This window comes from Xenopus laevis, chromosome 3L, assembly GCF_017654675.1.
Source record: "Xenopus laevis strain J_2021 chromosome 3L, Xenopus_laevis_v10.1, whole genome shotgun sequence".
Taxonomy (NCBI): Eukaryota; Metazoa; Chordata; class Amphibia; order Anura; family Pipidae; genus Xenopus; species Xenopus laevis.
In genome coordinates, this window is record NC_054375.1 from 107,445,210 (window position 1) to 107,468,022 (window position 22,813).

The 22,813-nt window shown below is 38.5% G+C and overlaps 2 protein-coding genes across 2 annotated transcripts in view; both read left to right on the forward strand.

Annotated features, from left to right (window-relative positions):
• LOC108711385 (guanine nucleotide-binding protein subunit beta-5) overlaps nt 1-5,600 on the forward strand; it is a 28,060-nt gene extending 22,460 nt beyond the window's left edge. Inside the window, exons 12-13 of the mRNA XM_041586775.1 lie at nt 2,714-2,880; nt 4,454-5,600. Of these exons, the coding sequence (XP_041442709.1) occupies nt 2,714-2,880; nt 4,454-4,465 (179 nt within the window). The 3' untranslated portion in view covers nt 4,466-5,600. The remainder of the gene's footprint in view (nt 1-2,713; nt 2,881-4,453) is intronic.
• A 4,805-nt stretch (nt 5,601-10,405) lies between these two features.
• Nucleotides 10,406-14,547, forward strand: bcl2l10.L (BCL2 like 10 L homeolog). Its single transcript, XM_018253073.2, has 2 exons — nt 10,406-11,200; nt 14,262-14,547. The coding sequence occupies exons 1-2, from the start codon at nt 10,808-10,810 to the stop codon at nt 14,391-14,393; spliced, it is 525 nt and encodes a 174-aa protein (XP_018108562.1). The 5' UTR covers nt 10,406-10,807; the 3' UTR covers nt 14,394-14,547.
• Nucleotides 14,548-22,813: the final 8,266 nt, after the last annotated feature.

Genomic DNA, 22,813 nt, shown 5'->3' on the forward strand with positions numbered 1-22,813 from the left:
ATTCAGCGCGTCTACTCCTGCACTCCCCTGTGGCTGAACGCATATAACTGGAAAGCAGGGAAACGCAGCTTCAAACGCCCGTGAGTAAGGGCCCTAAGTTAGGTTGTGTTTTGGGGAAAAAGGCTATTTGCTCTGCAAGACCAAAAAGCTGGTGATTTTGTGTGAAAACTTTTGCTGTCCTTATATTCTTGGAGTTATGGCTGCTCCTCTGACATTTTCCTTTATAGATAGCCCTGGACAAAGTATGAAGGGAAAACCATTAGGGAGATAATGTTGCATTCTGAACATGAGACCTTAGGGGGCACAAGTGCAGGAGAGCTAAAGGGCGAGAGTGCAGGAGCTCTAAAAAAAAGTCAAAAAATGCTGGAGCACTAAGGGGCGCATGAGCACTCCCTTTATTGCTGACTTACAGATCACATGCTCCACCGGGATTGATGGTCTCTGCCAGGTCCGGACTGAGAATTAAAATAGGCCCTGGCATTTCAGGTACACAGATGCCCAATCAGCCCACATAGAGGCCCAATCTGCCCCCACCAGCCCACTAAATACTGACTTTCTATGGGACCTTATAGCAGCTCTGCATTTGGCAGAACCCACAGATTGCCAGTGTGTCTGGTCTATGCACAGAGAGCCAGATCAAAAATCCACAACTTTGTGCAGAAATGTATTTTGCAAAGTTACTTAGAATTGTGTCTTCTTTTTTGGACAATTTTGGGGGTTGACTTGCCCTTTAAAGGCTGCCCAAATATAGGGTCCCTATGTGTGCTGCACCTCCTGGCATTCTCTAACATGCACATGTACAAGTTAGGACAGGTAGAGGGAAAGTGGAGGGGACACCTACATGCCTCCCCCTCACCTATTAAGAATTACGTGATCATTATCTACCTAATAACAAGGGAGGAAGGCAGTCTTTTTTTGCCTTGACAAAGCTTATTAGCAAAATGCGTCGACAGAGCCTTCTTCATAATTTTAATATTACCTAGATTCTTTTCATTTACTCGAATATTTTGGAGAATTTTAACTGAATTTTGAAACGCCTATAGGCTGGTCCTATTATGTCTCTGGCACTGGTGGATTTGTGGTTTTTTAGGGAATCTTAGCTCTTCAAATGAGATAGGTTATGTAATAACGAGACCACAGTCCTCAGTGTACTACTTCCTCCCCGTGTGGGGTCCCAGGGCTTAGAAATTTAATAGGCAGCAGTTTCTTTGGGACTTCGCCACCTCTACACTATTTTCCTTTTCCTACGCAATGTTTCTTGAATGACGGCTCTGGATCCTTTTTTAACTATTTTTTTGATAAATGAATTACCTCTTGTTTATATTGTATAATGCACAAGCACTATTAAAATATTATCAATTTTGAACCACAAGCAGTCTGAGACTGCAATCAATTTAGCAGTAGCACTTTATAAGTTATTAGCATCCTGAATTGATTGTACACCGGATAATCTTGATACTACATTAGCACTAGTAATTTTGAATACATACATGCCTTTTGAATTGGCTGTTTGAAATTTGCTTAACATTTAATTAATTTATTACAAGGTTTTTTTTTTTAAAAAAAGTAATTAATTCCATTTTAGCGCATGCACTTAATTCATATTAATTGATTGGTTCACGGTATATTTTAGATATTATTTAATTGATTTCATCTGAGAGTGCGTGGGTTTTTCTATCCTTTTCTTTTTCTCTCACATTATCTACCTAATGGCATAGGGTTAGTTGACTTCTCTGCAATGAATCATGCAGCCCTTGTGCTGGCGGTGTGCATTAAAGATTGTGTCTGTTCATAAACATTGTGTGTGTGTGTGATTTTAGTTCATGATCCTCTAGTGAATGATAGCAATTACTGAAGTAATTATAACCCATAGCAACTAATCGACAATTAGTCACGTTCAGTATATGAAGAGTTATAAAAGCAGAAGTCTCATTCGGGAACAAAATTTACAGCTGTTTCTAATTCCACCATCTAATGTGGAGAGATTTTCTTGCTGTATATTCTAATCATGGGAACAGTAAACTTCACAGGGTACTTAGTGGAAATGAATCTGTATAGTCTATAATAAAATTCTTTCCGCCCTACCTCACCCAGTGTAACTATGCCAGCATCATATTTCCATACTGTATGTGATTTGGACAATAGCAGGAAGGCCATTTTATCAGTTATTCAATTGCCAGGTGTTTTTTACACTGCCAAGAATTTTATATTTTTATATTTCATTTCATTTGAAAAAAAAATTTAACACGTGAAAAAGGGCAGCTTTAAAAATATTTATTAAGTTAGAATGTCTGCACGAGAGAAATTGTCGGAATGTTTTAATAATTAACACACCAAATTGCATTTGGTTAGTTCTCAATATTTAAAGTGAAAATACAGCCAAAGCAAACATTGTCTTGGCAGTGCTGTCCTAATGTTGGAAAGCACCAAGTCTACTGTACTTACTGCACTTCATCAGCAATTACAAATGCAGACCACAAACCTGCACCCCCCCCCTTAGCCCTACTGTGGAGTACTTGCACCAACCAAGGTGCAAGTACTCCAATCAGGAGTGTATATATATATATATATATATATATATATATATATATATATATATATATATATATATATATATATATATATATTATTTTATATATCTTTTTTTTATTTAGCAAGACCTTGTTTCCATTCACATTATGCAATTAATGATTAATGTCTTGGATTTTTTCAGGCCGTTTGCTGTTTGCCGGATATAATGACTACACAATAAATGTGTGGGATGTTCTTAAAGGATCACGAGTATCCATTTTATTTGGCCATGAAAACAGAGTCAGCACTTTGCGTGTTTCGCCAGATGGAACTGCTTTCTGTTCAGGATCATGGGATCATACTTTAAGGGTAAGTGAACGAAACAGGGAATCTGAATGGAGGCTCCTACCAGTCTACCCCAGTTTGCATAGTGATCGGGGAGTAGGAGTGTGACCAACAGACATGTACTTGGTCGCTGATCACCAACAAGTCTGTGCACTGGGGATAAAACAAAAAAAATTGCAGGGGTGGTTTAGTTCTAACTTACAACTAACTACAACAATTTTACTATACTATTACTTTGTAAATTACCCCCTAGAGTGAAATTTTTATAGTAGAATCTTGTCCATACAGCAGTATTCAGAATCAATAATAGGGTATCGTCTGGAATTCTGGATTAGAAAAGCTCCACCCACATGAATAACCTGCAATGTTCTATTAACATAAATATCGAACACAATAGCCAGTGTTATGCACCTTTAATATGCTTGATAGCATTACACTGAATAAATGTCACTAACTGCACAATTTAACAGTTATGCTTTGCCGCTAAATTTGAGAAATAGAGGAAATGCTCTGTGTACAGTTTCAAGCTTGGGGCAGAACATAGTGTACATACATAGCTATGCGGATACACACGCGTGTAAAATAACGTCTTGATGCTAAGTATGTCAGGAAGATAATACAATGAGTACAGGAGTTTTTACTATGAGAAAGTAGCGGTGCAATGCTGAATTATGCAAATCTGTAGTTATATGAAAGAGGAATGTTATCCATATATGCAAAGCTCTGTGCTTTAGAAACTATACATGTATATGAAAGCTTTGGTTTTGGGGGATCATCGAATCAACAGCGACCAGAACCCAGGGCACAGCTTGCCAGATAGTGTGTATGTTGGAGGACTTTTAGGGCAATGACACACAAGGCACACAAAAAATGAACGTGTGTTGGTATTGACATGTCTACATGTACATACATGATGGCGATGTGTTTTCAATCGTTTGTAATTTCCTGTGGGTAACAAAGCACCCTGTGTGCCATCAGCCTAAACCTCTCCTTAAACCTGCTGTTAAAGTTGCACCTATTCTAAGCTGCTGTTTAATTTGAATGCATTTTTCGGATTGCAACTGAAATTGCTAGCTGGTTGTCCGAGACACTGACCGAGCAACCAAACAACCCACAAGGCTTCACTTTAACTGTTATCATTTTTTATGGCTTACTTTTCTCTTCTTTACAGTTCTCCTGTAACCATCTCAGGAGTTCCCCATATGTTATGTCAGTATGCTCAGTTTATAGTGCAATAAATTATCCACTCAGGATGTTCTGCCATGTTTGCTAGATAAGGATATTCCACTCACAAGGAACTATGAGAAGTGGTGGGAAAGTGCACTTTCTACTTTTCTACAAAGAAAAGTAAACAAAAGAAATGTTTCATCACTGCTCATGGGATTTATACATGGGCATTTTAAATCTGATGGTGTGGGTCAGTTTTTTGATGCTATCCAGCAGAGCAAGGGAAATAAGTGGATGTTGGTGCTTAGAATCCGGCACATAGGGAGGCATAAGAATGCTCAAAGATACAGACATGTATAGTAAATAAGAACTGTATTTAACTCGCCATTTCCTAACAATACATTGCATTTTTTTTTTCCAATCTCTACAGATCTGGGCTTGAGCCTTGTGCCCCCCTTTTCACAAGAAGCAAACTGCAAAGGATGTGATAAATGTATTGCTGTAGATTATATACACTGTCAAGGCAAATGTACTGCAGGGCACAGATCATGAAATGCTGCTGGTTTCTAAAACATATCAGCTTGGTCATATCTCTGTCGTACGTTCTAGCTGTGCAACACTACCTACTAACATTTGTATTTAATTACACATGACAGGACATTGGTTTGCCCCTTTTGGGCCAAATATTAATTAACTGGGCATTTGTTTTCAAAGTTGTTTTGCAATTAGAAAGGGTAACATCTCTTAAAGTGGTACTGACACATCTATAGGTCCTGTACATATATTTTTGTGATATAGATTACAGCTGGTTAAGAATATGACTGGGGCATTTGTCTGGAAGCATGGCCATTTTCCACATATTTGCTGGTGGGCAGTTATTAGGGTGACAAATGCATGATACATTCTGCTTAGACATTGGCTACTGCTGTATTTTAATATAACTAAATGAGCTTTCACTCACTTTGTATGTGTTGCCAGCATTGCATCTGTATAATGTGATTCTACTGTGTATAACAATTCTACTGTGTGAAATGGCTAAGCATAGCAAACTGCACAGGGCTACGTTTTATAGTATGAATACACACAGAACATGTGCAGGTATTAGAAAGCCCCCTGAAGAAGAAGACTGTTGCTCAGTGATAAAAAAAAAAGTCTATTCATTGCATACTTAAAATGCAGAGACTTAAAATGCAGTACAAAATGTTGCTACATCTCTAATAAGAAGAGCCAAACTCCTAGACAAATGAATGACTTTCCAAATTCTGGAAGCTGTAGATCTGATATAGGTGGAGAGCTACATATTGCAGATAGCTGCCTCAGACATATCCTATATATATATATATATATATATATATATATATATATATATATATATATATATATATATATATATATATATATATATATATATATATATATATATATATAATAGTATGGTAGGCAGAATGAATCAGTGTTATTGATAGTCATTAAAGAAGACATGTCAGACTTTTAGCCCTACAGCTCGTTGTATTTCCCAATAACTATATTGGTGTGTATTTGACATGCCCATAACATATAAAATATATTTATTCCCATGCACTTAATTATTATTTGTAACTACTTTACGCATGCCCCACTTTAACCATAAAATACACTGGGGCAAATTTACAAAAGGGCGAAGTGACTAACGTGGGACGAAAATTCGCTAGCGAAGGAAATAGACTATCGGTAATTTGCTCTTTAACGCCTGGCAACTTTGCGCTCTGGTGAATGCACGTAACTATGCAAATTCACTAAGATGCAGATTTTACTGAGCGTTACCTCTTGCGCCAGACTTGCCTTCACTACCTCAGACCAGGCGAAGTGCAATAGAGTAGATAGGAGTTCCTAAAAAAAATAGTTGAAAAGTTTAAGTCCCAAAAAACACTAGCGTCTTTTCCTTTTTCAGGGTGATAGGCTGAAAAAGAGCTTTTTTTTTGGGTAACCGGCTTTCCCCCTACATTTCCTAACATATGGCACATAAACTATACACTGGGCTCATGTGTAGGGCATTATAACAATTTTATTTTATTAAGGTTTCCCGGGCTTGTGTAGTGTAATGTATTTGCTGCCACATATACGTCCATTGAACTTTCACTTCCCATCATATGCAAATTAGCCAACGCCAGCGCAACTTTGCTTTGCTTGGTGCAGTAACGCTAGCGCAACTTCGCCATCGTTCGGCACCCTGGACGCAACTTTGGATTTTAGTGAATTAGCGTTGTCCTGGCGAATCTACGCCTGCCGAAGTATTGAGCTGTGAGCGAAGCTGTCGCTGGTGAATTTTCGGAGGTCAGTGAATTTGCCCCACTGTGTCTGTTTGGTCCACAGCATTTCATGTCATGAATTATGGCCCAACAAATGTGGTTAATAGACATGCTTAGTGAGTGTGTTTTTATTGAGCACCAAAATGTACCCCCTGCACTTAATTTCTTTACACACAGAAGACCCATGGCTGGTTACCCAGCGTGACACAGTGTTTCATAGTCACATGGATTTCGAATGTCTGTTCCTAATGACCAACAACGGTGTTGGCCATAGATGCTTATACCATGCAGAAATAAAGGCATTGAGAACTAAGTGTATAGTTCATGAGACAGAATCAGGCAATACAGGTCCCATACCTGTACTGTAATGAGACATCAGTCATTCTGACACACATGGTCACTATTAAGGGTACTGCTCTGTAGGATAGTTCAACTACACTGAGCAGCCCTGAGTCTTCTGTCTTTAACTTTTTAGTAAGCCTCTGGTACCTCTGATCTATAATGTGCAACAGTCAGAAAATTGAAGCCTGGGAATGCAAGTATGTGCAAGGGTCTGTTTTTGCCCCCTAGAATAGTGAGCCATGAGTAGTCAGTTAAATATACATTTTACACTAAGGAGAGATAATGGAAATTAGATTGCAGTACTGCCTTTATAAATAGAAAGCAACGTAACCAATACAATTGCACTAGAATGAACTCTTAGGTCATTTTTTTTTTTTGTCTTTTGTTTCACCACTGTTGTATAAAGTAGGTCTTTGGGATGTATTGATTCATATGATATTTATTTTAAAGCTATTATATGTTACCCTAGATGGAGAAATGTACAAATAAATATTTTACAACAGTGAACCGATGTTGTCACATCTTTTGAAAACATTCTGATTTTGTCCTGGGAGAGCTGGGAGTGAAAGTTCTACAACTACACAAGGGTGACAGATTGACACACCTGTCCCAGGAGTATGTGTCATATAGACAACCTCTGTTTTCTGACACTTGTTTTAGTGAGCCTTCTGCAGCCAGGATAAAGTTTTGGGCCCCAAGGTAAAGACACCCAACAGGCAATACGTTTCTTATTAAAGTATGCATAGCACCGACACTGCATAACCATAGCCCAAAACTCAGTACCTCAAATTATTCACAACATGGTGACCCCGCTAGTTTGGGTTGATAATTATACTTTATATTGAACAATCACTGTCTCAAAGGTACCTCAAAGTACACTCTATAGCCAAAAGTGCCCCCAAAGATGTATTAACATATACCAATATCCCAACCTTACATTGGTTAGTGCCAAGTGTAGACATGGGGCATATTTATTATGTAAATTATTATGTATTTATATATGTAACCATTGCTTTTGTATCCCTTAACTCTGTTGTCATGCCTACAACACAGGGGACATAATGTTCCTTTACAGTGCATGATAAAACCTATAATGTGCCCAGCAGGCTTGAGCCTGGTCTCATACACAAAAATTAACACTATTCTAAATAATGCATTATAAAAGGGAAGTGGGTCACACGCAGTGGTATTTTATTGCTGCTTTTTTCCAGCCATTTAGTATAATGAATTGCAAACTCTTATAGTTTCTAAGGGGTCTGAACTGGGAATCAAACACAGAGTATTAATGGCATTGTACTAGGAGCTCACTAGTAGAGTGTGTAATTGTTGCTTTGACAACATAGTGTGACGTCACAGTGTCCTGCACTGCACCTCTCACTGGTATTTCCTTAAAGAGGAACAGTCTGTTCCTGGCGTCACTACGGGGGAAGTGTTGAAATAATTACTTTTTAATAACGCAGCCATAGGAACATCCCTGTGTGTTTAGAGAAAGTATGTAGTCTAATAGCACTGTACACCTATTTGTGTGTATATATATATTTATTTATAATCAGCACTCACGATGCAACGCTCAACGCTGCCTGGGTGCACGCCACCAACAATCCACTCGATATTCCCCTGAAGAAGCCGCATTCACAGGTCTTACGTATGTTCAAACTTGTTTATTGAAGAAACACACTGTTCACCAGCCTTTCTCAAAGCCGAAACGTTAGTGTGTTTCTTCAATAAACAAATAAACACATTCTGTAGAAGTACAGAATGTGTACTTTACAAAAATATATGATTTTGGGGGTCTTGTGGCACAATACACAGTCACTGGTCTATGTTCACAGAAGGCGAAAAGACAGCGGAGAAAATTCAAATACACAAATGTTTTGGGGGTCTGCACATGCCAGCTGCTTTGGTATATCTATGCACATTGGGCATCAAACTGTTCAGTAGACCCTTGGCATCAATATTTAGGGTGTTTTACAATTGTATGTAACAAATTGGGTGAGACAAATGTGGCCAATTGCAATATTTTTAGATACTTTTCAGAAAATGTCATAAAAACTGCTGCCTTTAGCGAAGCTTTGCAGTAAGGTAGTTTGGCGTAGATAGACATAATTACCCATTTTAGATTCGTCAGAATGTGTACTTTCCAAACATATATGGTTTTGGGGGTCTATGTGTTGTTAGGAGGGTCTTTTGGCAAATAATACACAGTCATGTGTCATTCTTCAGAGAAGGCGAAAACACAGCGGAGAAAATTCAAATACACTAATTTTTTGGGGGTCCGCAAATGCCAGCTGCTTTGGTATATCTATGCACATTGGGCATCAAACTGTTCAGTAGACCCTTGGCGTTGATATTTAGGGTGTTTTACAATTGTATGTAAGAAATTGGGTGAGATAAATGCGGCCAATTGCAATATTTTTAGACAATTTTCAGAAATGTCATAAAAACCACTGCCTTTAGCGTAGCTTTGCAGTAAGGTAGTTTGGAGTAGATAGACATAATTACCCATTTGAGATTGGGTATGCATCTACTTTTTTCTACCTTTGCCCACCCCAAAATGATGTAAATGTGTTGATTTTGCAGTACCTGAAATGATAGACCAAATGGGGGGTTCTTCAATATGAGGCCCCTATATTCCACGTGCTTAGGTACACCTATACATATTGGACATCAAACTGTTCAGCAGACCCCAGGCTTTCATATTTGGGGTCATTTGTCTTGATTACTAATGGTATGTTCGATATAAGATGCTGCAGGGTGGAAGTTTTGAGGTGATTTTTGGAAATGTCCCCAAAATTGCCAAATTTAGGAAAGATTTGCGGCTTGGTACTTTGTGGTAGAAAGACATGCATACCCAATTTAGATTTGGTGGAATGTGCACTTTCTGAAAATATATGGTTTTCTAGGTGAACCTGCTGTTAGTGGAATGTTTGGCCTTGAAATCAGAAGTATGCCGTTTTGTGGAACGGTGCTTTGGAAATTTGCTAGTGTACTGCTTGTAGATTTTGATCTATATCTCCATAAAACTATATATATTTGGTATTGCCGCGTTCAGGAGACATAGACCTTTCCAGATCTGCTGTGTTCTCGTACATAAAATAAATGATGTTACTGATATATGTAATTGTACTATGTGAAACATGATTTTTAAAATTTTATTAGGCACTTTGAAGCCTATATTTTTTTACAGAAGTGGAATTACACAAAAATTCTAGCATATTTTGAAAGCTCAGGTTGTCCTGAAAAAAAAAAACATATATTGTTTTCCTGGTTAAACTGAGAGTACAAAATGTTCAAAAATGGTCTGGCAATAAAAGTACCAAATCAGCTAAATGGTCTGGCAGCGAAAAGGTTAAAGAAGTTCCATATGCAGTACCAAAGTCGACCAGTGGGGGGCAGTTGGCTAAGGGACAACCAATATAACAAACGCAAAGGCAAGTATGGAGATAATAATCATCAGCCTGTATAATAGATACAGCCAAAGCCTCTAATGTTGGACTTTTATTGGCAGGGTGTAATTCCTACAAATAAATTAGTTGCAGGCCGGGACTGGCAATCTGTGGCTTCTGGCAAATACCAGAAAAGGCTGCTGTAAATTGCCATAGACAGTCACTATATATTGGGCTGCTGTGTGGCCTGTCTGGGCCTCTGTGTATCTGAAATGGCAGGGGCTATTTTGAATCTCAGTCCAGACCTGATTGGTTGTGTTGCCTTTAAATCAGCCAGTTGCAGTTAGTATCAATGTAGCGGCAATAAGGGAGCCCTCATCCCTATGGTGACCCGTTGGGCTTTAGTATAGTCGCTGCTTATCTCATGTAGGGTGACGTCAGTGAGAGGAATAGAAGCAGCGATAGTACGAGCGGCGGCCGGGGTCTAGTACTGGGGATCAGGGCACGCCACTGGCACTTCCTTAGATCATACAAATCGGAAATTCACTGGGTATTCCAATTGCACTGGGTGCGGCGTCATAAAAGAGGAAATGAGAGATATAAGGGGCTCGGCTGAGCATCACATCACATATCACATCACATATCACAGCACAAGAGCCCAGAGTGCGAGCGAGAGCTGTGAATCCCGTGCGTGTGGGCGTGCGCAGGGGCGGTGCCTATTATAAAGTACATGGACACATTCCATTGAGCTCGTTCTGCCTTCTCAGTATGACTGACCGAATGGAAGAGGAGACCCGTGCGGTGCTGGAGGAGTTTCTCCGACGCTGTATCAGTCCGCACGATGAGTCGCCGCTCAGTCCCGCCGCTCAGACCCTACTCAGGGTGGTCAGTGAGTCCATGGAGCCCAATCGCTCCCCCATTGAAAGTCGCTGCGATCAAATCACTGCAGAACCCGCCACCATTCTAAGGACTGTAGCAGCTCAGATGCCTTTGGACGGGGGACTTAACTGGGGTCGAGCCGTGGCTCTGATTGGCTTCGCCGGGTTCTTGACACAACAGAGAGGGGAGCGCAAGGCTGGGACCCCCGAGGAGCTGGCCGAGGTGCTGAGCCACTTCCTGGCAGTGGAACACAAGGACTGGCTGATCACTATCGGAGGCTGGGTAGGAACATTTGTCTTCAATCTCTACCTTTAATCTCTGCCTTTCTGCCTCATAAATAGGATTTATTAAAAATGAAAGATTTGTGTGTGTGTGTGTGGGGGGGGTGTTCAGAGACAGGTATGTTGTAAGGCTAATGAATGGCTCATTCCACTTCATGTAAGTGACCAGTCACCTTTCATTTCCTGCTGGATATGATTCATCTTGCAGTCATTTCAATTCACCCAACAGTGATTCTCAGTAACACAAATAAGGATTGTGGAGCTGCCCTACTGCAGCCTGTGGGGGGGGGGGGGGTGAATGAAATACCCCCCTGCAATAGCCTATCATGGAACCATCCAGCAGAAATAACTGGCACCCCTGTGCAGCACATTCTTTACATGTCACTAATGATATGTACAAATACACGTGTAAATACCCAGGCACATTCTCTAGATTTGTTTCTTCTTCATTGATTAGACAGATATTCTGTACAATCTGTACAAATGGGACTTTTCCACTAACTGCTAAAGGCTGGGAAAGTACAATATTTTATTTTTAATTGACATCTGATTTGTTCCTGTTTGTCACAGACCATTAGAATAGTGGAAATTTCCAGCTGGTAGTGAGTGGGTAAAAGATACGTGTGTGTGTGCCTGGCTCTGCTTTACATGCCTGGGCTTTGACAGGCTGACAGTAGCCCACACAGCAGGGACATGACTAATACAGGGTCACATGACTTCCAGTTCTTTCCACTTTAATGCTGTGCTCTATGCTCCCAGTTCACTGGACCACAATATGAAAACAAAGCAGTTTGGGAGGAAATTGCTCATCGTGTGTCCATAGTAACCATAGAATAACATTTGGGTGTATTTAGCACTGAACAAAATGTTCAGCCAGACAAAGGGAATCACTGTGTGCTAAGAGATATTTTATATTAGGAGCCTTGCAACATTCACTGAATAGTAATAGCAAATACATTCCTTGCTGTTAGCGCACACCCCACTCGTTTCTAAAGAAGCTCTGTATAGTTCTACAGTCTTGGGATAGTTAAAGTGCTATCATATTAGACATGATCGTATACATTGTAAAATCCCTTACTAGAAACTGAAAAAATATTAAGCAGTTTATCTGACTCTTGTGTGGCTGAACTACAACTTCCATTATTCTTGGAGGCCTGTAGATTAGTACCTGAATGAGATCCGTGATTCAAAGAGGTTGTTTTCTGAGACAATTTGCAATTGTTTGCCTTTTTATTAATCGTGGTTTCTGAGTTATTTAGCTTTTTATTCAGCAGCTCTCCAGTTTGCCATTTCAGCAGTCTGGTTGCTAGGGTCCCAATAATCATAGTAACCATGTATTGATTTGAATAAGAGACTGGAATATGAATAGGAGAGCCCTGAATAAAAAGTAATAAAAAAAAGTAGAAATAACATTACAAAGCATATGTATTTAGAAAGCATTAGGATAAGATAATATTAGGAACTAACATGAAAGGGGATGTGCACCATTTAATTCATACTATTATGGAGTGCACATATGAATTTTTTTTAAAAAATATAATCGTTCAACGTTTTATTTGTAGTTTTTGATCGTTTACATTTTGTTGTGCTGCTCTCAAGCTTGGAATTCAAACTGCTATCTGGTTTCTAGGGGTTAGTTGTCCTGGCCGCCAGGAAACAATTTGGAAATGGAAACGAATAGCAGAGCAATGAGAAAAAAAGGCTTCACAGTCACTGTTGTTTTTGGTTGCCAGTGTCAGTTACCCTAACAACCATACAGCATATTCAGCTGCATGTCGAAAGACTAATAATTTAAAAACCATACAAAATTAATAATAAAAGGGCAATGAAAAATTCATTTAGAATAGGTCCAGCTACATCATACTAAAAGTTAATGTAAAGATGAACTTCCCCTTTAACAATGAGATTGTTTAATACAACTTGTGATTTAGAATTCATCTTATGCAGAACAATTGTGGTTTGCTAGTTTTGTCTTACAACATAAACTGCATCCAGACCTCCTAGGATTGGTGTAGGTTTAGGTTTCTCTGTATTTCTACTGAGAAATGAGGCTCTCCCTCCATTTATTCCCTTGCCTGAAGGGTGGTGCAAATTTATGCCCATCAGTGACTGCTGAACCAGAGTAGAAGGTTAAAGTGAAAGTTACTATGATACATTATTCCAATTACTGATACAAGGGGGATGTTTGCTTTCAAGTTTGGTAAGGAAGCAGTTAAACTGCCAGGCATGAAATATATGTTTGCACAAATAATTGTAAAGAGCAGAGTTCCGGAATTGAGGGTATAAATATGTTTGCATAGTCTCTGCCAAGTCAATTTAAACATAGCCATCTGGAGCCAGCGTCATTCATAGCGGATTATGCCCAATTGAAATCTGCTACAACTTCAGAACTTTTTATTCAGCACAAAGGGCTAAAGCTCGCAGCCCTCTAGCCTCATTTGTACATCAGTTGCCCAAAATGTTACCTAATGAAAGAAAACATCATTCAAAGCAGTGTATAAACCCTTGCTTGTCTCTACATTCACTGCTGGTTCTGACTATTGAATAACATAGTAGTACTGTGTGTTTATGTCTCATGCATCTCTGAATCTCTGGTGTTTTTGAAATACATTATGAAATGACATAGTGTCGCCATGTCTGACTATTGCTTTACAGGGGTGGTTCACCTTTACGTTAACTTTTAGTATGTTATAGAATGGCCAATTCCAAGCATCTTTTCAATTGGTCTTCATTGTTTCTTTTTGAATAGTTGAAAAAAAAAACAACTGCAAATTGTCTCAGAATATCACTCTCTATATCATGCTAAAAGCTAACTCAAAAGTGAAAACCCCCTTTAATACAAATTTCAGCTTAAGGAAGGCCCCTTAGCAGATCCAGTACACAGTGATGGGCTGCAGATTTTAGCACTACACAATTCATTTATTTATCCCTTAGAATCCATACTGAAAAGCAGATGTTTGGATGCACTGAACATTTCATAACACCCTTGTTAATGTCCCTTTCGTTTTCTGTTATATAAGTTTGGAATATGATGCTAAAATGAATATTCTTCTAATCTTTAGGACGGTTTCTGCAAATACTTTGCTAAAAAGAGGACTCAGCGGGCCCAGGAGAACAGCACCATTTCCAATGCTTTAATGGCAGCAGCTGGCTTTGGCCTTGCAGGATTGGCCTTCATCTTGGCTGTACGGTGAAGCCTGAACCAAAGACCGAATGACATTTCATTGAGGACTTTTAACCATGAGCAGCTGTAAAAGACACATCAAGTGGAAAGTTCATTTAGAACATTGTCATATTCCTTGTAATATTGTCACTGTGTTCTTTTATTAAATACAAACAAAACCAGAATTCATGGTTCTAAAAAAAAAACCAAAAAACAATGAACTACTTTTCTAGATCAACATCAAACCGTACATAACTCATACCAGTACTGGGTGTAGTTACAAATGACTAGAGCTCAATGGAGAAAGCAGAGTTTCCTTACACTGCATGTGGAGTAGGTAGGTCTGTAGGTGGATCATAAGTGGCCTCCAGCAGGTCTCTATCCATTCAAACAGAAGGAAAAAACTGATAAAACTTGGTTTAGTGTCAAAAAAAGTTATTTGAAGGTTGTTGCCTCAATGAAGGAAACAGACAGAGTTTGTATGTTAGTAGTTGCATCCTCCAATCACTAATATCATGCTCAGTTGATAATAAATGCCATAGTTTGGCAGATAACAGGCTGGGTTTGAGAGGATGAGGAGCATTTGAGAGTTAACATGATTGGGTGTCTCCCACAAATGAACACCACCGGCTGGAGAGATTATTGTTATGGAGATATTTAATATGCTAAATTATTTCTTGTGGTCCTGATTTCTTCATAGCTGATAGGAGAGGGTAAGTAGGGCATTTCCTACTTATACAAGGAATGGGGAAAAGAACGGGGAAAAAAGTAAAATTCGAACAGAAATAGCACTTTCCAGTGGGATGCAATACATGTACATTCAATAATAAAAGCCCAATTCTTTATTTTCTTAAAACTACTAGACACAAATTAGTATGAGTTTACCCAAAAATTCTGTCTTCTGCTTTAGTTTACCTTTAAGTAATGTTTTGTGGGAATAACAGAAGGATACATTTGCATCTCAACCTCATTTTCTTTCATTTTTTTTCTATTGCCAGTGTCTGTATCCCTTATCCTACCAACACAGCCCTGCTGTTGCACATTCACTACCCTATTACTTTCCAATCCCCATAGACATGCCCGGGTGCTGGGTATCGAAGCAGACTCTGACTTAAACGTGAACAAGCAGATGTTTTTGAGAAATGTTTGTAATGTTCACTTGTATACAAAATGATTATATAAATACACTATACATTGACAGAGAAGTATTTATACTTAGTGGCACGCCATAGAGGTCTGGCATTTCTATTGGTAAGCATTTGAAATATTTTGTTCTTTTTCTGAAATGAAATAATATATTTAAAATGTTTTGCTTTTTTTCTTTGTTTGATTTAAAATATATATATATCCACTCATAAATTGCCGGTGTATTGTTTTCATTACTTAAAGTATGCCTATTGGGAGAAACGACTGTTTTATAAATATGAACAATACCACGTTCTTTAGTGTTTAGTGAGAAATCAGGAATGTCACATGGGCCTTTTCCTCTATCTGATGGAAATGTCTGTCTGTCTGGATGTCAGTCCATTAATGTACAGTTGAATATCAATGCTCACTGAACGGGCAGATTGGCGTTGGAGAGAACGCACATGTGACTTAAGCCAAAAGGATGGGACATACTAACCATTCAAAGCTAAATATATATGTGTGTGTCTCTCCATATGTATGTGTGTGTATAATAGTACAGACACTGAAGAATGGCAACATAACATAAACACAGGTCAATAAAGGAGAGATTGTGCTAATAGTTTGACTTTTCATATGTTGTGCTTGCAATTACAGGTATAGGATCTGTTCTCCGGAAACCCGTTATCTAGAAAGCTCTGAATTATGGGAAGGTCACCTCCCATAGGCTCCACTTATACAATAATTAACATTTTTAAAAAGGATTTCCTTTTTCTTTGTAATAATGAAACAGTAGCCTGTACTAAATCCTAGCTATGATATAATTCATCCTTATTGCAGGAAATTCTATTGGGTTATTTAATGTTTACATGATTTTCTAGTAGACTAGGGGGGTTATTTATCGAAGTCCGAATTTTATCTACATTTTTCTGCTTGATCAAATCTGCTCGGGTTTTTTACAGGTATTTTTTATTACATTTTCCCGAAAATTTGCTTTTCGGGAAAAAATCTGATGATTTTTCGAATTTTTTCATCCGAGCTTCACGAATTTTCCGGAATTTTCACCCGAAAACAACGAAAACTTCGGGGTATTGCACGAAACCCAGCGCACATCAAAAAATCATTGGGACTTCTCCCATTAACTTATATGCACCCTGGACAGGTCTAGATGCCGATTTTCAGATTCTGACTTTTCCATCGTCTGGGTTTAATAAATTCTGAAATATTCATGATTTTTTAAAAGTCCTATTTTATTTAAAAAAAAATCACAAATTTTCGGGGATTTTTGCATTCAGAGTTTAGTGAATAACCCCCTTCAGGTATGGAGATCAAAATTACAGAAAGATCCCTTTACTGAAAAACTCCAGGTCCCATACCTGTACAAAGATATAAGTTATCAAGGGATTGTGTAGGGTTCTTCAACTGGAGGCACACAGAATGGATGTTGCCCTCCATGGCATTTTTATTGCCTTCAAGTTACAGGACTTCAAAGACTTCTGTGACATTATCATTTTAATATAATTTGGCCCATGGGTTTCAAGGAGAAACAGCTTTAATAGTGGAAATCAGGACAAAGGTTGTCGATGAAAAACATGCCAAAGTCCATTATTAGAGTGGTATTTGAAGGGTTAAACAGTAACTTCAACTATATTCAGTGCTATTTTACAGCTGGGGTAACATTATTCCCTATATACGGACAAATCTTATGAAACTATTTAAAGGCATACCCATAACTCTTATAGAAAGGCGTATTTGTAGCAAATTTTCAATTGGTCTTCATTTTTTAAAAGTTTCTAAATAAATTGCCTTCCTTTTCTATGAAACAAAAAAAAAACAAGGGGCACAGGAAACTACTTGTTGGAAACGAAGAGAGGGTGGTCTAGGTGCACCGGCTCCTCAGCTCAGGGAGCATATTACATTTAATTGTAATTTCCAATACTCAGGCTTGGATGCCCCGTCTTTCTTGCTGTTGCTCATCCAGCTCTCAAATGGTGGTGTCAATGACCCCAGCATCCAAAAAACTTGCTCTTTGAAGCTACACTTTTATTGCTCCTTATTGTAACGTCTTCTTATATTGTGTCCTCCTGCTATTTATATTTCAGTCTCTCATTCAACCATAGACAACCAGATAGCTGCTAAAATTTCATATTGGGGAGCTGATGAACAAGAGTTTTTAAGTCATTTAAAAACCACAAAAAAATAAAAATCAAAGACCAATTGCAAATGGCCTCAGAATACAACATAATTTAAAGTTGAACTACCACTCTTTTGTCAATTGAAGAATAGAGTTCAACGCGCAGCAACATTTAGGGCACATTTATCAAGGGTCGAATTTCGAATTCATTTGAGTTATTTAAAACTCCAATAAAATGAAGAGAGAACCACAAGAACAACAATAAGCTTGGCTCCTAGCACACTGAAATGGATTCCCATAGACAGTTCAAGCATTCCATGCATTTTGTGGTTTGACCACAAGGTCAGTTCATCCAGATCACAACACAGCCACTGCAGAAAAGATGCAATGCTAGATCTGTGTTATATTTCTATTCTCATTTAGAAATACCCACATGCCCCAGTAATTATACCCCACCAGTATTTTCAGCTAGCCGGTCATTTATAACAGTTGGAGATACAGGGTTGCTGCTCTGTTGTGGTTGGTGCAAGGTTGAAAACATATTGTCAGAAAAACATCAAAGGCAACTGAGAATGATGAAAAAAAGTGAAAGGCTAAATTATGTGCTTACAAGACTACTGTATGTATAAAAGATGTTTTTCACTTGAATAAGAATGTTCATATTAATCTGTTGGTCATAGAACCAATTAACCAATTAATGGAAGATTGGACACCAGGGCACGGATTGGTTTGGTGTAAAGCACATGGGTATTTAATGTTTGGTTTTATTACATTTTGTATCATCCTTGAAAAAGGTCCCAATGGGGACCGAAACGTTGGGAATTGATACTATGCAACAATAAAAAGATAACGTTTTTTCACAAAAGGGAGTGCTGGTCTGGAAACTATTGGTATATATATATATCTTATACGTGGAGGTATGGCAATATTTTCCTAACAGACTATAGGGGTCATTTATGATGCTGGGGGTAGCAAGTGTGCTCTGTACTGGGTGCCAGATAAAAAATATTGTACTCAGTGATGAGCATAGTGTCCAAACATGATGCTAGCACAGCCCACATGTGGATTGCTGCACCTATTTTGCAATTTGCACCTATATTTAATGACATGGATGGTAGGGGCAGGTAGGGGGGCAGGAGGGGAAAAACACCTCCTTACTGAAAAAAAGCCAAAACTATACACCTGTAACCCTTACAAATGTTTTATACATAATTAAAATGTAATATAATGTCATAAATAAAACCAAAATCTTTGAGTTTACATTTTCAAATGTTTTCCCATTAATTCTTATTACATTTCCTAATAACATTATTATTGTAAACAGGTCATTTACAACCGCAAGACTCATTTGCAAAGTGCAGTTTTGGATGTTGCTCGCAATGGGGTTTTTTTTTTATACCAGAAATGCAACATTTGGTTTATGAGGGTGTGAACCACAAGTAGGAGGATATAGGATTGATCATTAGTTCAAAGGGTAATAAAATGTGATCAGCTTCATGGAGAATCTGAAGATAAATGCACAGCTCTCCTGGAATGGGTTTTAAAAGATTTTATAAGATTACTATAAGGGTTCAAGCACACAGGCAGATTCAGGGAGATTTAGTCGCCTGACGATTAATCGCCTCTTCTGCGGGGCGTCAATCTCCCTGAACTGCCTTCCCCCTGCTATAATGAGAAAACACCAGCGCCAATGCACTCGTGGTGCTTCGATTTCTGAAGACGCCCAAAGTCATGAGGCAACTTCCGTCGACTTTGGAAATTGAAGCGTTGCGAGTGCATTGGCGCTGGCGTTTTCTCATTATAGCAGAATCCCCGAATCTGCCCGTGTGCTAGCTCCCTAACAATAGCATAGTTTAAAGGAAAACTATACCCCCAAAATGAACACTTAAGCAACAGATAGTTCATATCATATTAAGTGGCATATTAAAGAATCCTACCAAACTGGAATATATATTTAAGTAAATATTGCCTTTTTACATCTCTTGCCTTGAGCCACCATTTCGTGATGGTCTGTGTGCTGTCTCAGAGATCACCTGACCAGAAACACTACAACTCTAACTGTAACAGGAAGAAGTGAGGAAGCAAAAGACACAACTCTGTCTGTTAATTGGCTCATGTGACCTAACATGTATAGTTTGTTGGTATATTTGTACGGTGAATCCTATGATCCCAGGGGGCGGCCCTTATTTTTTAAAATGGCAATTTTCTATTTATGATTACCCAATGGCACATACTACTAGAAAAGTATATTATTATGAAAATGGTTTATTTACATGAAGCAGGATTTTACATATGAGCTGTTTTATGCAATATCTTTTTATAGAGACCTACATTGTTTGGGGGGTATAGTTTTCCTTTAAGGAATAAGGATAAAAACTACTGGTAATGAAAAGTCTAACAAGCTTCACAGCACAGGAGAAGAGAAATTGTTGCACCTGTGGATATCAAGGTTAGCATAGTGGGCCGATTGAGACAGATTGTAATGTAAAGTACCATGATAACCTCTGGGCTGGCAACAGACTCCTGAAAATGCAATGGCTGGAAATTTCCTTTCCTATATAATCTCCTTCTCCTCTCAAAACAAAGCTGACATTTGTGTACAATGGAGAATCGTCAGAAGTGATACTGAACCCAACAAACTTATAGCAGTGGCCAAGTATTTGACATTCAGGAGCAGCTAACTCAAAAGATCTTATTCATTAAAAGATAACAAGTGATTAAGCGAATGTGTTTAGTAACAAAACATGGATTTAAAGGACATATACTATAAAATATTTTTTGTTCCATTGGAAAATAACTAAAGAGATCACTCAATAGAGTAATAGATACAATAGACCACTACTCAGTGAAGAGCTATCTTACGATACAACCCTGAGCCCTTTATGGATTGTAAATATGCAACTTTCTAAGAATCATTCCTCCCTAAAGGGATTTTGCCACAGGAAAACATTTTTTTTACAAAACACACCAGGTAATAATTGCTGCTCCAGCAGAATCCTGCACTGAAATCTGTTTTCCAAAAACAAATTTTAGATTTTATTTTAAAATCCGACATGGATCTAGACATTTTGTTAGTTTCTCAGGTGCCCTCAGTAAGGTGACTTTCACTCTCATTAACTTAAGTCACTCTTTACTACTGTGCAAGTTGAAGTGATATCAATCTTCCAAAACTTTACATTAATTTATGAGCGGTCTTACAATAACTCAACAAGCATGGATTAAAGAATAAAAATGGCATCAGAAGGCCCTGTTTTCAAAATGTAATGCATATAGGGGATGCTAGGTATACCTACCTTCATTCTGTTTCCTTGAGAAAACTACAGTGATCAAAGTTTCCCATGCATCCTTGTCCTGCACCTTCATGACCTGCAATGATTTTGTAATGTAGAAAGTACAGAATCATCGTAGATTGCTTCACTGTAGCTAATGTTTGAGTCCATAACTAGCCCATTAAGTTAAGTATGTGGTTACCTCAACTATCTGCCAAGGTGGTCCACGAAATCTGCAGTTAATGCTGAAATTCTTAAAGGGACACATTTATCAAAATTTCACAAAGTGTATTTGTGCCAGAAAACAATGTTGAGTATTTAGAATAAGGAAAAATGTTGGAAGCATTTAATACTTGGAAGGGGTCGTTTAATTGTTTCTTCAATATGTTATGTATGTTTGTGATACCTGTCAGTGTTTACAACTCTTATTGGGCATATTGGTACATCCATTCAACCTTTGATTGCATTGGCTCATGTTCAGTAAGTGGTCATGGGATGCTGGCTACAAAGAGTGAAAACCTTCTTGCACAAAATGTGAATATTAACCATATGTGGGTCCAGGAACGTCTTAAATCCATTTACAGCTTCAGTGTAGATATTCCTTTAAGTTCCCAAACTCACCAGGCAATATTAGAGACCACGATCCCAAATACACGTAAAATCTTATTTGTACAAGACAGCAAATAATTGAGAAATGCTATTTTGCAATTTAAGCTAAAAACGTACAGTTTCGACACCAAGCTTTTCGCATTTACTGTGTACCAGCAGGTCATGGACACATAACAGTAGGCCACAGTGTTCAGTACCAGCGCAATCCTCTCTTGTGTCATCTGGGATTTTTGGTTTGTGAAATAACTCACATATCACATGGCATTGCAATAGTTTCCAAATTCCAGTGTTCGACTTTCTCTCTAAAACCACTGATTTCTAAGTGAATGGGCATATTGAACACTCAATACACATCCACTTACACTTCTCATTCCATTTCTGCACCAATATGTTCCAAACATCAGCAGGTGAGCGCTCAGCACACACTAGAGCAGGAGCTGGAACTTAACAGATGAGGATGACACCCAATTAACCACATACCTAACCAGGCCCAAACTGGCAATATGTAGATTCTGGCAAATGCTAGAGGGACTGTTGTAAGATTGCACAGACAGCCACTATTTATTGGGCCTGTGGGGGGCTGTTTTTGTTTCTGTGCACTTGAATCCCAGAGCACACCTACCCCTAACAACCAACTGACAACAATTTCTCTGAGATGTTTAACGCAACAAAATGTGTAAAAAAAAAGTGCCCAGAAATATAAAAGGTGGGTGAGGCGCATAGAGTTGCCTTATTTCTCAATCAGTGGTTATGAGTAAGCAACACAAATTGGGCAACTCTAACAGCTGAGTAGAACATGACTGGGGCAGTGTCTGTCTCACAAAGGCCATGCACATCTTATTATTCTGATCAAGATGGAAAATCACGTGAAGGGGTATCAGTTAATGTAAACATGTAGCCATCCAAAATGTGAAAAGCAAACCTTCAATAACCCCTTGCCTATTCTCTTAACCACTTCTGAATAATTAGTTCGAATTCTGCTTGTCTGGGAAGAGACTGAACATTGTTTTAGAGGAACAGCACACATTAAGATTTGTCACCTACGGTAAGAATGCGCAGGCGACGAATCTCCCAAAAATGCCACCCCTTCACTAACATTAGAAACCTTTACATTTTCTCATGATTAAATGAATTGCCACAAGTAACGTGATTTAATGTAGCGATTCCAATGTGAGCAAAGGGCATTTTTAGTAGATTTGTCTTTGTGAGGCGACAAATCTCTCCATGTGCCATTACCCTTAGAGTAAGACCAGATATCAATTTCAGAAAAACCAATTATACTAATGCACACAGTTTACAATGTAAGGGTCAGGG